This window comes from Melanostigma gelatinosum, assembly GCF_949748355.1.
Source record: "Melanostigma gelatinosum genome assembly, chromosome: 10".
Lineage (NCBI taxonomy): Eukaryota > Metazoa > Chordata > Actinopteri > Perciformes > Zoarcidae > Melanostigma > Melanostigma gelatinosum.
Window position 1 is genome coordinate 9,690,840 of NC_136643.1, and position 15,366 is coordinate 9,706,205.

Sequence of the window (15,366 nt, forward strand, 5' to 3'; positions counted from 1 at the left end):
AAGCAATCTGTAGTTGTCGGAACTGAATTTCAGCTCAGAAATGGATCCCAAAGAGACAGAATAATACCAGTAAATGCTTTTCTTTGTCAAATGCTGCGGATGTTGATATTACACTCTCTGAAAACGTGATGGGCGTGCAGAGCTGTCAGGGTTAGTATCTTTACATGCTCAACAAAGAAAACGATTTGTGTTGGACAAACCGAGAAGCTTAAGTAGTAAATGTGGACAAAAATAAAAAAATGAATTATCATGTTTGGATTCAAACTATATGCTTTGAGCTATTACAAACACAATAAGTCTCACTCCCCAGAACAATCTCCCTGACAGCCCTTATTTTTAGCATATGACATAATGTTCATGCTGTGAAGAAATTGCTTTTTTGCCACAAATCTTGCAAATAGCGGTGTTGATGTTTTCCTAACGTATGCACTCAGATTGCAGAATTCAAAACAGCTGCCACTTGAGAGAGACCCAAAAGGGATTGTAGCAATGACTAAATTAGTTTCATGGGTAAACGACAACGTCCCTAGGATGATGAAAACTAGCTTGCATGTTGGGGTGAACGTACGTCATTTATTTCTGTGACAGTAACGAAATTTTTTAAGAATATTGCATTCCCTCAGCCCTTAAACTGACAAGTATGAGAAATTGCCTCTCAGGTTGTACCATTACTGTAAATCTATATTTGCACTCGCTTTAAGGCAATCATTGTCATACAACTAATTAAGATTTGTGCTGACTTCTCTTTGAAGCCAAAACCCTGTTGGCCCTGATGTTTCTGAGAGGTGATCATCTGGGACATTTATTCTATGATGTGTCGTACTTGTTTCATTCAGAGGCTTGACATCCATAACAAAAGCGGGTGAGTCACTTACATCCTTGTAAACAGTTCACAGTTGTTGTTTTTTTGTAATTCTAATGTAGTCAAATTGTGTATTTTTATTTGTAAGTCTCGATTGCACTGTTGCTCATGAGGATGACTCCATCGGTAATGAATTCCTCTATATTGTTGTCTACCACGATACATGTGTTCTTCTTGCTTCGTGGCTCCTGGCGATGTCCAAGCTGCACATCTGTTTCTTGATAAAGAGGTTTAATGGCATGAGGAGGACACCACATTATCTCTTTTTTTTAACTTCCATTTGTTGTTTTCCATAGCCTGCTCTCCAGTGAACCCTGAAAAAAAAAAAAAGCTAAAATATCAAACTATCAAATTAGACGCTTGGAGTGGTTTCACACACAACAAAACATTTCCCATTTTACAAAGAGTCCGGTGTGAAAAGTATGTGATATTTTACAGTCATTTATATACACCTGGCCAGTAGTATGATTGATTCTCATAACAATGCCTCTCTCCAGTGGGTGTCACCATGCCAGTTTCCCATGTGCCAATTATTTGGTTTTTTTTGTGGCTTTCCAGATTTCCTCGTACAATATGGCCCTCTTCCATCTGAGGGCTTTGTTCCGTCGATGCACTCCAAGCGTCGAGACCTCTCATGTCACTGTTCTTGGCTCGATGATTGTATATTTGCACAGAGGGCTTGCACTCTACGGTCATTCAGGACCCTGGCAAATGACAGGTTCCCTGTGAACACTGGGCCTCTCTTCCATGGGGTATTACCGCCTGATAGGTTGTTCCGTGCCAAGGAGGGCTTTTAGAAGTGGAAAGGGGCATCGGTTATTACAGTCGGGTTACGGAAGGTGCTGAGTATAAGTGTCCATTATAATAAGCCTGTCTATGAATGGAAAATAAAACCTCCGGCTCATAATGTTGATGGTAAAGAGCCCAAAACCGAGGACATTGAGAACTTTTTGGGGTGATAAAATCGGCCTGTTTTCTACCAGGGCTTTGGGGTTCATTTTGAGTTAAATTCAACTTTTTTATTTGAGTAGCTCTTGTGAGGTTTTGTATCAATAGCACCTGGAACTCTCCTGGGGATTAAAACTGTAAAGGAGGTTTCAAAGCCCTTTTTGATGAAGTGGATTATTTCAGAAAAACTGTAAATTCTTTGTTTGATTTTTGTTCATACTGAAGTTGTCTGGTTAAATAATTAATAAAAGTTAGTTCATAACCTGAATATTAGTTATAGTACTTTTAAGAGATGTTTGTACCTCAACATTTTCAATTCATATTGACTTCGTCTGACTTACATCGGTCAAATATGTTACATGTTGTAGCTTTAAACAGTTTTCCATGAGGCTACAAAGCATGAACTGAGACAAATAGTGGGACAAGCCGCACATTGTGCATAGTTAAACATCAAAGGTAGGTTTCTTTTTTACATCATCTGCTTCACATTCCAACTATACCACGCATTCCGGACGTCAGGCTCTTGTTAAATTCCAATATTTGTCATATTTAATGCTTCATTAAAATATGACCTTCAGAAAGAAGGATCTACAAAATGCGTTTCTAGGATATATCTGATTCAGTAGTGAAAACCAGTTAGAAAGATAGAAGTCGGTCACTTTTACAGATCGCAGTGTAAAAGTGACCTTGGCGAGAGCTGGCCGAAAGCTACGCTATGACTGGCCAGTCTGCGTTTGAGGGCGGAACTTAGTATTGGGTCAGTTGAAGTAAAAATATATCTTAGATTTCAGTTGATAACACAATATAAGGTGTTTTGCATTGTTATCATTGTATCAGTACCCACAGTTCTCTGGGTTATTTTGCTGCAGTCGCCCTGTTGTGCTTTATTTGCAAGCATGGTTGCAAGGTGACGACTAGAGCTTGACCAATGGACTTTCAAGGCCAACAGCATCATAATCCCTTGTGAAAGTTACATATTGTAGGTGCGTGGAAACAAACAAGGAGGCGAGTATTCCCTTTGGCTGCACCATGTGGCCATTTATTTCCATCCATACAAAAACAAACTCATTCACTTCCTGCCACCCTTTAACCCCCCCTGTCACCAGGGTTACGTCCCTTTCCTTAAAGGGGCCCCGTGAATTCGGTCGTTCCCTACATGCGCCCCCCCAGAATTCACTAACTCCCGAGATTAGTCCCAACCATTAATGTCTCGGGGCCCGGATCAACCGACCAGCCCGACTCCGTGTCTCTGGGGCCATAGGCAGGACCACCGTTGAAGGCCCCCTCCGGGTCTTGTCGTGCTCAGGCTCACGTGTCTCTTGAAGCTGATGAAGCTGATTTTAGATGCATAATAATGACTTTTACACTAAGCCCTCCATATGCATAAGCAGTATAAACAAACTGAGAATCAGAAAAATATGATTTTTTTTACTACACTGCATTCCAAAACATGGTGTAATCAGACTCATTTGCGTTATCATCAAGGAATTAGTAATTCATCATCAAAATAAGCAGAGTATGTTTTTTTTTTCATCGGGTTTGATGACAAATAATGTGACTAGAAATGTTTTGCTTCTCATAAATTAGGACCACTGTGGCCTGTGCCAATATCTTCAGTATCATATCATAATGAGTTTAACTTTCTCACCAGTAATTTAAAATGTATACGTACGGCAAACTTGGAGTAAAACCTTTTGCTTCTTTTACCTTGAAATGAATGAGATGATACTGTAAGGTCCACACAATGATACATCATAATGCTATAACGTCATATTTTCTGCTCCATGACAGCTAGAATTCAAGTGAATGTAGACCTATGTACTTTGAAATGCAAAAGCCTGTATGTATAAGGGGTTGCATTTTTTGTTTTTTTTGTGCAAGCAATCAGTTCAGGTAGACTGATAGCCCCGAGCTCGGTCTAGTCTCATGCACATGTGACTCTTTGATTTGATTCAGGATGCTTTGTTGGAGTCATTTGAGATCCCTAACGCAGCCTGAATCGGATCATATCCCAGGTTTGCCTCTCCAGGACAACGCCCCAGAGTCAGACTCGTTGTACACAAATGTCACAGAAACAACCTGAATAAATGAGTAGAGAAGCGTGACGAATGCAGATGGGCATCACATGCAGTGGCCTCTACAGTCACCACACGCAACCCTTATGGAACACCTACGCGAGCTTGTAGGCCGACGTATGAAGCTCTGTTCACCGCCACCGTCATCGAAACAACAAATGAAGAAATATATTTTGTTCGTGCCTCCAGTAGAGTCCAGAGACTAGTCTCTTTTACATGTATTTCATCATTTTGGCAGCTAAGGACAAGAACGTGTACTTGCATTGTCTTTTTAAAAGTGCACAGTATGTGATCAAAGAGGGCCTTGTGCTGTGGGAGCCATGACTAATGGTGGACACTCATCATGGACGACCCCAGATCGGGCTCAGGTTAGCGTTGCTTGAGGGCCGAACAGAGAAAAAACACTTAGTCACTGATGTCTCTTGTTGGCTTTGGTCCTCCAGGTTTTGATGACCAGGACACAGACCTGTTCTTGTGCGACACCAACACATGCAAGTTCGACGGGGAATGTCTACGGATTGGGAACATGGTGACGTGCATTTGTGACTTCAAGGTAAGACCTGCGATGTTACTATTTTATATCATTTGTTTTCCTTTTGACGTGCATTTGTTGTTAACCTAGTTTTCATTTAACCCTTCTCCGAACGGAGAATGTCCAATCATAGCTTGGCAACCGTAACTAGTTACGGCAAGCATTTGGATTTCTCTACATGTTGAAGCAGTGTGCATGGAACTGTAGTAACAACAATACTCTGCAAACACCAGCAAATATGTGATGAATGGATTAAACAGGGTTTTATTTGCTCCAACATAGGATGCAACAGCATGATTACGCAGCTAACAACCTACAGTTGTTACGTGAAAGTGTTCCTAGCAGGGCCATTTCATTGACAGCTATACAGTATTCATTTGTGGGGATACAGGCTATGAAAAAAGCCATGTTCATGACTGGCACACCCACTGAGTATTTCTCCATTGTCTGGAACCAGCCCCTTGATGCTATCAGAGTGTAGATTATCGTTTATTTTGGGGAGGTTTATTACAATTATGTGTTGGCTTTGTCAGACACAGTGGTTAGTCCTCATCTTAAAAACCTTTCTCTTGTCATGTTTAATGTGAAAACATATTAGCTGCATGATATGAGGAAGATATGGAATAACATTGTGGAATTTTGCAATAACAATTTTAGTGAAACAGATATGAAAGTGTTCTCACTTCTGCCATTCTGCTGCTTTTCAGCACACTGCTTGGAAATATTTCAAACATTCTTTTATTGAAGAAATTGAACATTGAGCTGAACACAGAAGGCACCAAAATAAAATGAATAATGGTAACATTTTAACATACTGTTTTTTATCGATATAGCAATATCTCAATGTCAACTTACGAAGAAAAAACTATGTATCTTGTAGCCCTACTTTGAAATTATGAACATGCGAGCAGAAGACAGCGTTTTCAACCAATCCATGGAGCGTTAGCTTAATTAGGTAGCTAGCTTCAGATAAAATTGTAATTTCAGCCGGCAAAATGGACGACTGCTGCCTTGAAATGTGAAGCCTGCTTTTGTCCACTTCTGGACAAAAGCAGTGCCGGACTCATTGACTCATTGTTTCAAAAATTGTAACTGCAAGGCAGTCAGTCGGGGGAGGGCTGATAAGTGTTGTGGGTCGCTGCAGTAATTAGTCGAAAAGCATCATTGTCAAGAAATCCAATCGTCTTTTTTTGTAGTCTAAAAACAATCAACATCAGAGAAGAGGCAGGAAAGCGCTCACACGGTGTGATTCACTGAACTTAAAAGTGCTCGAGAGAACTTCTTCAGGCACAGCACATGTTAATCAAAACAAATGTAACTGGGAAGAGATGTTGAGTTGAAAGGTGATATATTATTAAAGTGAAGCAATAGTTTAAAGAGTTATCAATATAATCAACCGGATCGAAGTCCATTGTCTTGATTGGACAATAGTGGCCCCCGGGGGCGGTGGTTTATGGCTCCCTGTGAAACCCCATGTCACTCTTCTGGACCACTGCACGCTCGCCACATTCATAAACAAGACTACCACTGACCGAAGCCTGAAAGGCCCTCGTTAATGACATACATCTGGGAAATTATGCTCTTCTTGATAATGACTCATACTTAACTTTACGACCAGACCTATCATAAAAAAAGGAGCAAACCAGTCCGCCGAGTATTGATTTTGGTATAGCGCTTGCAAGCTTTGCCGACTTGTATGCGACGCAGGGCCCCAGATGAATGGAGCCGCTGAGATCTGAAGACGTAGCATGTGTTCTCATCCGTCGCCTTTTATCGGCGTGTCATCAGCTCAGCCAGGCTCTAGGCCAGGCTGGCACTCGATTGGTCCACAGCTTTTATCTCAATTCCGTACTTCTCTGAGAGCAAACGTTAACAGAGGCCTGCAGATAAATGACATTACAGCTCCATTCCTCTTCAGGAGATCTCACACTGATACCGCTGTCGCTGTGCACCGAGGTGCCTCTCTGTGCTGGCAGAACGGCGCAGGTCGCATCGCAATTTCTGCCTTAATACCTTAATACCGTGGGTCTGAGGTCAGCTCGTCTATGCATCTTCTGTTTGTTCGTGCAGATAGTTCATCAGTCAACGTAAGCATGACCTTCCTAGCCTAGCAACTGTCGCCGTGCCCTCAAACAATCAGTCACTCTCAATCCGTGTCAAATCAGCGGGTCCGAGATTTCTCTCTCGTCTGCAGTTCGTTCAGGACTGTCGGAGGACACATGAAAGTTAGATAAATTCTCATCTTGGATGGATTTTCCTTTGTTCGAACAGAATCTTTGGATGTGCACACTCTCACACGCACACACACACACAAGAAAAAACCAAAGGAAGAGACATGCAAGGGGCTCTGTGAAGAGGAAGTGAGTTTGATGTGGTGGAATCAATGGACACTATTCATTGACAAGATGCATTGGATTCGTCTCATACTGGCTCTTGAAAGAGCCAAGACTTCCACTCACTAGCCCGGAGTCAAACTGCTACAAAGCAACATGCCCTCATTCACCTGAAAATGAGCATGCTTTTTCTTTTTTATTTGTGTGTCAACTAAGGCCTTACCCTGACTAATAACACAGAACATTTATTTGTAATTCATCTCCCAGTAGCTGCTGGGAAAAGCTATCGTTGCCCAGTTTGGTTTCCTTAATGTCAGGTCACGGTGCCGATTCCCCGAAGAGCCGACCGTTCTAAAAATATGTGCTCCTGTGGCGCTGTGAAAACACTTCAACTAAAACTGTCCACCGAAGGGTAAATGACACATTTCATTGCTTTCTGTAATGGTGCTTAGTAATATATTCTTTGGGCTTGGAGAGTCACCCCAATTGTTTCTCATATGTGCATGCAACTCTGGTTTTCTGCGGTACAGAAGACCTCTGCTTACAGTTGTCAGTGAATGCAGTTTACATACAGCAGTTGCCAACAGAAAGACACATTTCCCAAGTTTGTTGCCAGGACCAATATATCCAATCAAATGTGAGCAAATGTGTGTCTTTTGAAAGGTCAGTTGGCAGGGTAATTGTACATTGTCTTTCTGAGTCAGATATTAACATAACACTTCTTTAGCAGTTGCTTATTAATGCAACAGGACAGTTCATTCAAGTTATGGACAAAGGGGTAGCGGAAGGAACCAATCAGGAGCATAGTAATCCATAGATGCATGCAGTTCTGGAAGAGGACTAAATCAATTTACATAATGCTAGATTACCATTTCAAAACATCCATGGCACTGTGACACCAGTTGCCCGTAAGTTTCTTGATTTAACCTTTGTTTATACATACGTAAGGTAATTAATATGCCAATCGGCCGACAGTAAATTTAAATGTCCGACGGTCTAAACATTTTTTTTTAGAGGAAAGATTATTGGCAGCAGACACAACCGAAGCATCCAACAAAATGTGTGCCAGCGCATCTTTTCAAAGTGCAATTGGCAGAAAGGCGTCTTGATGTAGATAATTCTTTTGAAAGGCGTTCAAGTCAGAAAGGGCAGGGAGTTGGACAACACTGTGTGTACTTCCGGTACATACGGCATGTTTGTTCACAAAACGAGACGCCACACTGCAGCAGATTGCGAGTGGAATATCTGTAAACGTGCCCGAGGTTTTGAGGAGACTCCTGCGGAAGATTTTGCAGATGAGTTGGGAGACAGATGCGAACACGGCAGATGTAAGTAATGTGATGGGTGCGTTTATGTCAGCATTACTGACGGCTCAGTGCTGCCGAGCAGGTTACAAAAAGTATACTTCCAGTCGTCCAGATAGAATGGATTTAGTACATTGTGTCAATATTGCAAGAAAGTCCAGCCAGTCACTGCAAATGATCTTTTCGTTGGCACATGTAACCACACACCGCCTTTATTGTCCGGGTATAGTATGTGAGAATGAGGTCTGCGGTGGGTTTGGTTCACAGTCAGGACAAGACTTTGTGGCACCAGAGAGCTGGTAGGATATCTCTGGGTTTGAATGGTTTTTTTCGCAGAACAAACAAGACACACACCCAGTTGTATGTAGTGATTCACAGGCTCGTGGTGGTGTTGCTTGATAACCCAGCCATATCTATGGCTGCAGGCTTGTAGAGAAGCCAACTGTGGGCTGGGAGATGACATCCAGCTTGTTTGTTAAGGATTGACTTGGAAGAGTTCAGTTGATAACACCACGCTGAACGATGATATCGAAAAGTTTGTTTTTATACAATAATTGTGTAATTGTGTAAAAGCGTCCGTTGACTTGTTGGAGATAAACATGTGAGAACGAGCTGAAAAAGTACAATTACTTCACGTGTGTATTACCGTATTTCTGTGTGTAGTCCTTGAAATGGCTATTGGAAATTAGGGCTGGGCGATATGGCCTAAAAAAAAAATCTCCGATTTTTTTACAAAAAATCCGATTCACGATTTAAATCGATTTTTTCCCCCAAAATTTTTTGCAGATGACAGAAGCTGTTGAAAACAATTTTTTATTTTATTTTGTGATGATTTTCCCAAGTAGGTTGATAAAAATAAAGTGCAAACAAAACCTGAACATTGTAGGAAGGTGCCTGTAGTATACAAAAAGTATTTCGTCACTCTTTTGTTTCCCTGAATCATTTAAATATAAAATTAAATTAAACATAACATTAAATGGCATTAAATAGTAGCCTTCCATTGTAAACAACTGTGCAAATGTAACTTTTTTACAGTAAGCTTTTCTAACTGAATACACTGATACAAACACAGCATGAAATAAAATGTATGTGACCCTTTAACATTCACATTTTCAAAAGTGCAACATCTGATCTAACATCAACATAACATATTTTGCATAGTAAATAAGTGCATGTAAACAAAATCAAGTGCATTCACAACATAACCAACAGTATTAAACAGTAGTGCATGTTTTTTCTAAATATTTTTTGCCAGGAAGACAAGCCTGTCTACTACCTCTGGCTTCAGGCATGCACGGTGGCATGTAACAATGCCCCCCCACACACTGAAAAGCCTCTCAGAGGGGGCACTTGTAGCTGGCACAGAGAGGTATTTCTTTGCTAAAGTACTTAGCCTTGGAAAGTTAAGTTGGTGACGCTTCCACCAGTCAAGTGGATCGGTGTCTGGGTCAACCTGCTGGACCACAGGTCAGTTGTTGCGGAGTAGAATGACATCCCCTCCAGCTCCGCAGAGATCCTTTGGCGTGTACTATTGTACAGCCGAGGCAAGGCAACGTCAGAAAAATGTTTACGGCTTGGTAGCACGTATCTGGGGTCCAAAGCTTTGAGAAGGTGAATAAACCCCGGCTTTTCCACGGTGTATATGGGCACCATATCTTTTGCGATATACATCGCGACTGCATCCGTGATGGCTTTCCACCGGGCACTCTTCTTCTCATGCGGAGTACAGTTGGTGAATGTCTCCAAAATGCTGGGTTGTTGTTGTGAGGTGGCGGTGGCGGCGGCGTCGCTTGTGCTCCCGCGGTCCTGCTCCCTCCTCAGGGCAACAACGCTTCTCCCACTCGGCGGCATGCCTCTGTTTGAGGTGCTGCATTAAATTAGTTGTGCTGCTTGATTTTGTAGCAATAGCTTTTAGACAGACCTTACATCGTGGTGCTGTTTGTTCTGTGTCAGATGACACGAACCCGAACCATTTCCAGACCACCGAAGACACATTCTTCCCTCTCTTAAGAACGAGAGCTTCACTGCTGGCCGCCATTGTTTTCGTTTGTAAACAATGCGCGCGCACTCTACTACGGGAACCCAACGGGGGGGGAGGGGTGGGGGCGATTTTCTCGATTTTCAATAAAACACATCGCCTTAAAGCACACATTCGAATTAATCGATTAAATCGATTTATCGCCCAGCCCTATTGGAAATACACAATTGCTCAGGTAAACTCAATTAGTCCACCCATAAAAAGCAAAAAAGCAATGATTGTTTTGACTGCAGACTTAAAAAAAAATACGTTTCACCCACATTCAAAATGAAACAAAATCTCTCCCACAATGTGAGGGTGCAGGGAAGTGTTTTAACGGTTGTTCAATTTGAATGAAAAGTCAATCAAATCAACATAACTCTGAGAAATTTATGTCTTTTACTGCAGGCGCACACCAGCTCTAAAGATCTCATTTAACGCTGCTTCTAACAGGGTCTGAAAACATCATCGACATTATCGACATTGCAGTCACAAAAATGTTCTTGTTGGCACATTGAACTCAAATGCAAAATGAAAACATTCTTTAGTTGGGCCCAAATCATCAATATTACATTTGAGACCAGCAAGATAACAGCACTGGTTGTTCATTCAAATACTTACAACAACCTATGAAGACCTGCCAACTGGCAACGCTGGTTTATTTTGATCCAAGTACCTAAGTCGTTTTAGTTGCCCAATACCTAACCTCTATGTCTTATGTTGTCACTTGTACATTAACACAAAGCTTGCCTTTTCAAGATGTCAGAGATGTTAGCTCAACTGATCTCACTGGAAGTAACAGATATATCTAGTGTTCAATTTTAATCTTTAAATTTTCTGCACAAAAAAAGAAGAAGCCTATGCTCATATAATTCAGCATGAGAGCTCATTGCAGATAATTGTATCAGTATCTGTGTATATGTCAGCCGAAATTGCAGTGTACAGAAATGCCAAACAAGGTTCGAGGGCATTCAGAGTCACTAATACACAGTTGGTGTTGTAAAGTTGTTACTCCAGATGTAAAACGTCCCGACCAGTACAGTATGTATCATGATCTGGCTTCTTTAATATCAAAATAGTTATGTTAAAGACATTTTTAAAGTCCCAAAACATCCCAAATATTAATATCAGTGTCTTACAAATCCAGCATTTATTGGGTTATGGTGGACCCCCGGAAGAATAGTTATTACTGCGGTAACAACTCGTGGGGATCCTTAATAAAGTAATAGTCTGCATGCAACACAGTTGGTGCTCAGTTCTTTATTTTGGGCTACATGCAGACGTCCGCATCACAACCTCATGGGCAGATGAGTGAATTTAGTTGACGCTGACCGCTCGCGGCTACACGTACTGTAGGGAAAGTATCATTTCAGTTCATGTGACACCAGTTCACACTTTTAGTGGCTTATAGTCGCTGCTCCTTGTGCAGACAGTATCCTCTGACATGCTAATGCACATTCAGCCGGCGTAGCGCGGTTATTGACTTGATATAAAAGAACTTAGGGTAATGGTGCCACCGCATTTGGTCTTCGTTATGCTCCCCGCTGGTTGTTTGATGTGGCTACCATTCGCTGTAATGTCCGACCTCAAATTGCTCTCTCCCGCCTTTCACTGCCAGAAGCCGCCTTATGTTCGTGAGGTTGTGATGGCCGGGGGCCCGCCGAAGCTTGCGGCACTTCAAAGAGGGATGAGAGCTAAGTGTGGGTTCATGTGCTGTTGATGGGAGGGTGTGGAAGGGCGGCGCGTCCTTCACATTGCACTAAACATGGACCTGTGAAAACGCTTTGGGACACACCTTTAAAAAAGAAACACTCACACACAGACACAAAGTATGCTGCTCAAAGTACAGGACAAACAGGCTTATATAATAAGTAAAATAATGAAATATGTAATGTTCTACAGATACACACACACACACACACACACACACACACACACACACACACACACACACACACACACACACACACACACACACAAAGACCCAGGTGGTACTGACACCAGCTTCTGATGCAGACCCCATTCCATATATTTGCATTTATTTATCTGTCCTCCTTTGATCCAGGGCCATGTTGAACGGACTGGGACTAGGGATTCTGGGTAATGGTAAATTTATTTCCTGATGCAGGCCCTTATAAACGGCTGAACTTGGGAGCTTTTAACGGCGGGGACCCCCCACAAGGATTATGATGGGCGTCCGTGACAAAAGTGACGCAACGGAAAGTGCCGGCCATCATCTCAGGGTTGCTTATCAGACTTTGCTTATCAGACTTTTAACGAAACTGAATGCACTTTGGTTTTCATACGGTACAAAATCAGCTCCAGCAACTGATAGTGAGATCGCTGAAGAGGGCCCATCACACAGCTAAAGACTAAAGGCAATTGGATAAGCTATCGATTTTGAAAGTCATTTTTGAGTATTATGTTTGCGATTAGATTTGTTTATGGACACTTTTACCCGATGGTAATTGGATCCCTGTGAGATTGTATTGTTTAAAAAAAGTAAGTTTCTCTATCGCGCCAACGGTTCCTTCTGTAAGAATAACAGAGTAACCCTCATCCTGCCAAGTGGTGTCCCCGCAGACCCCAGAATTCCATTTTATTACCTTTTTAATGAGATCCTAATGTTTTATGTTTTAATTAGTGCTTATTAAACAATAATGCTGAATTCCAGTGTATTGTAATCCAGTCAATGGAATAGATGGATCAAATGTCTGCCATGGGTCCCAATTTAAAGTATGACACACTACCAGGGTAGCGGTACACAGTAGCAGAAATCATTATGTAGCTTTCCCAAAATTATAAATAATAAATAGATATGTTGTTTTTCTTCAGATGACATCAATTACATAAACAATAATGTTTTGAGAGGAAAACATTTTGCTGTGATGGTTTTTCCTTTCAGTATTTTTATTCTTGGCGTAGGGTTAGGGACCTCAGTTGAAAGTCCTTGTAAAATGAGCACGAAATTGATCTTGTTATTTAATAAGTAGCATTAAATGGCTTAACAAAAACACAATTATTATACAGTGCTTCCTTTGAAGGCATATATACACATATATATTAGTGCTGGGCAAGTTAACGCGTTAATTTCACGTTAACGCATTCATTAATTAACACCGACAATTATTTTATCGTGCGTTAACGCATTTAAAAAATATATATATATTTCTTTTTTTTTTCACTGAAAGACAAGAGACAATACATATACATAACAACAAGAGGATGACAAGAACAGTGGGATAAAAGCCAGCAAACATCCTATAGTCAGACTGTCTCATGTTTATCGTTTTGTATTGGAGATATGATGTCCCTTCAGGGTTGCCGTAGAGCAGCGGTTCCCAAACGTTTTAGGCCGCGCACCCCCTTCTACATCCCGACCGGGTTCGCGCACCCCCCCCCCCCTTAATAAAAAAAAAAAAAAAGAAGCAACAGAGCCTTTTAAGCCTTCATAGCCGCATAAGAATCGGACCAATGAGAGAACAGTTTGCTCGCGCGTGGCATTTGTTTACAAGATTTAGTCTGCTGTTAAATGTTGCAGTGTGAACACAAACCGAACAAAGGAGCAACTGCAACAAAGCAAACGAACTGAAGGTGTGAAAACGCCCTGAAACACTGCAACAAAGTTTCAATAACTTTCAGTGACACAAGGCGTCACTTTTAAAGAGCAAGGATGCGAGCACACACGCACAGGCTCAGAGGCAGATTATCACATTTAATTTACAATTAATGAGCGACTAATGTAGCCAGGATGTCTTCGGACAAAGCATCGATGCGGCGCGACACAGTGTTGTTGGACACCGGGATCATGTCCAACTTTTTTGCTTCTTTCTCCCCAATCATACATTCCACCATCTCTCTGGCAGCTGGCGAGCTCACGTCTTCAGTGATTGTGTGCGGTAGCCCCTTTCTCGCTATTCTGTAACCAGATATGAAGCCCGTAGTGCGTCATTTATAGACCCAACACATGAATGAGACTCCAGTTGTTTTTGGCTGTTTTGTAACTCCTCCAATTTCGATATAAACAATGTAAGGGGCTTTTGACTTGCACTGGCATGCTTGGTGTTCAGGTGGCGACGTAAATAAGAGGGTTTCATACAGCTGTTAGCCAGAACCTCACTGCACACCACGCACTGTGGCTTTGGGGAATCTGCGTTGCCAATCCAAGTGAAGCCCAGACACAGATACTGTTCATCATATTTCCTCTTTTTTTCCCAGTCTGCGCCGTCTCATCTTCCTCTGACTCTGGCTCGATTTCTTCTCCCGGTCTCTCCCCAACGCACCGGTCCGTTCCCCTCGCCTCCGATTCCTCTCTCTCTCTCTGTCCCTCTCCTCTTTTACGACCGATAGCTTCAGATGTCCCACCTGACAGTTTTTAAATTAAAATTACATTTTTTTTTTATATTTAATATTATTACACCATCAGACCGCCATTACACTTTTCCTCTCGCGCACCCCCTAGAGGCAGCTCGCGCACCCCCAGGGGTGCGCGCACCCCACTTTGGGAATCCCTGCCGTAGAGAAAAGGCGACTTCCACTGCTCTCCCTGGAGACTACTGTACATCGCTGCGGTAAAGTCAGCCGACACTCCGATGTCCGTGGTCAACTCAGCAGACACTTACATGTCAGTGCACCTATATGCTGAAATTCACGGTAAACACATTTAAACAGCACAGATTGGGAGCGAGCGAAGGACTTTGAAAGTTAGCAGAAAGATTAACGTGAGACAACATCCGGTTTATTCAGGCGAACATCCGGTTTTCAGAATAAGATGCCAACAAAGTATGAATTATATTCACATTAAGTATAAAACATGCTACCTGCATCTCGTGAACCAAATGTTATTGCCCTTTTGTTCATATAGCAGTACTTTCAAAATAAAAGTGCGCAAAACACTACTTTATAATTCATTATTGAACTTTGCCATAACAATGCGATTAATCGCAAAAAATCCATGCGATTAATTGCGATTAAATATTTTAATCATTGCCCAGCACTAATATATATATATATATATATATATATATATATATATATATATATATATATATATATGCCTAGATATTTCATTTTGTTGGTGCCTGCCTGCTTGATTCATTACAGTCAGATGTCTGAGACGACTGCTCTGTATTTGTGAACTGTCTGTCAGGCTTTTAGTTCGTATAAAGTCCTCTTTACAAATAGGTGTTATTTTGTGTGACGGGTTTGCTTTGTACACAGAGAACAAACTGTCCAATGGTTCATCCAGACAGACGATTGAAAGGGCAGAAAGAGACAAATAATCGTCTGAGCAAC

At 41.7% G+C, this 15,366-nt stretch overlaps 1 protein-coding gene across 1 annotated transcript in view; it reads left to right on the top strand.

The window, feature by feature from the left end:
* The window catches only part of LOC306783758 (tomoregulin-2-like), a 116,117-nt gene that overhangs the window by 10,715 nt on the left and 90,036 nt on the right, over positions 1-15,366 (top strand). The window contains exon 2 of the mRNA XM_079277547.1: positions 4,329-4,438. Coding sequence (XP_079133673.1) covers positions 4,329-4,438 — 110 coding nt within the window. The remainder of the gene's footprint in view (positions 1-4,328; positions 4,439-15,366) is intronic.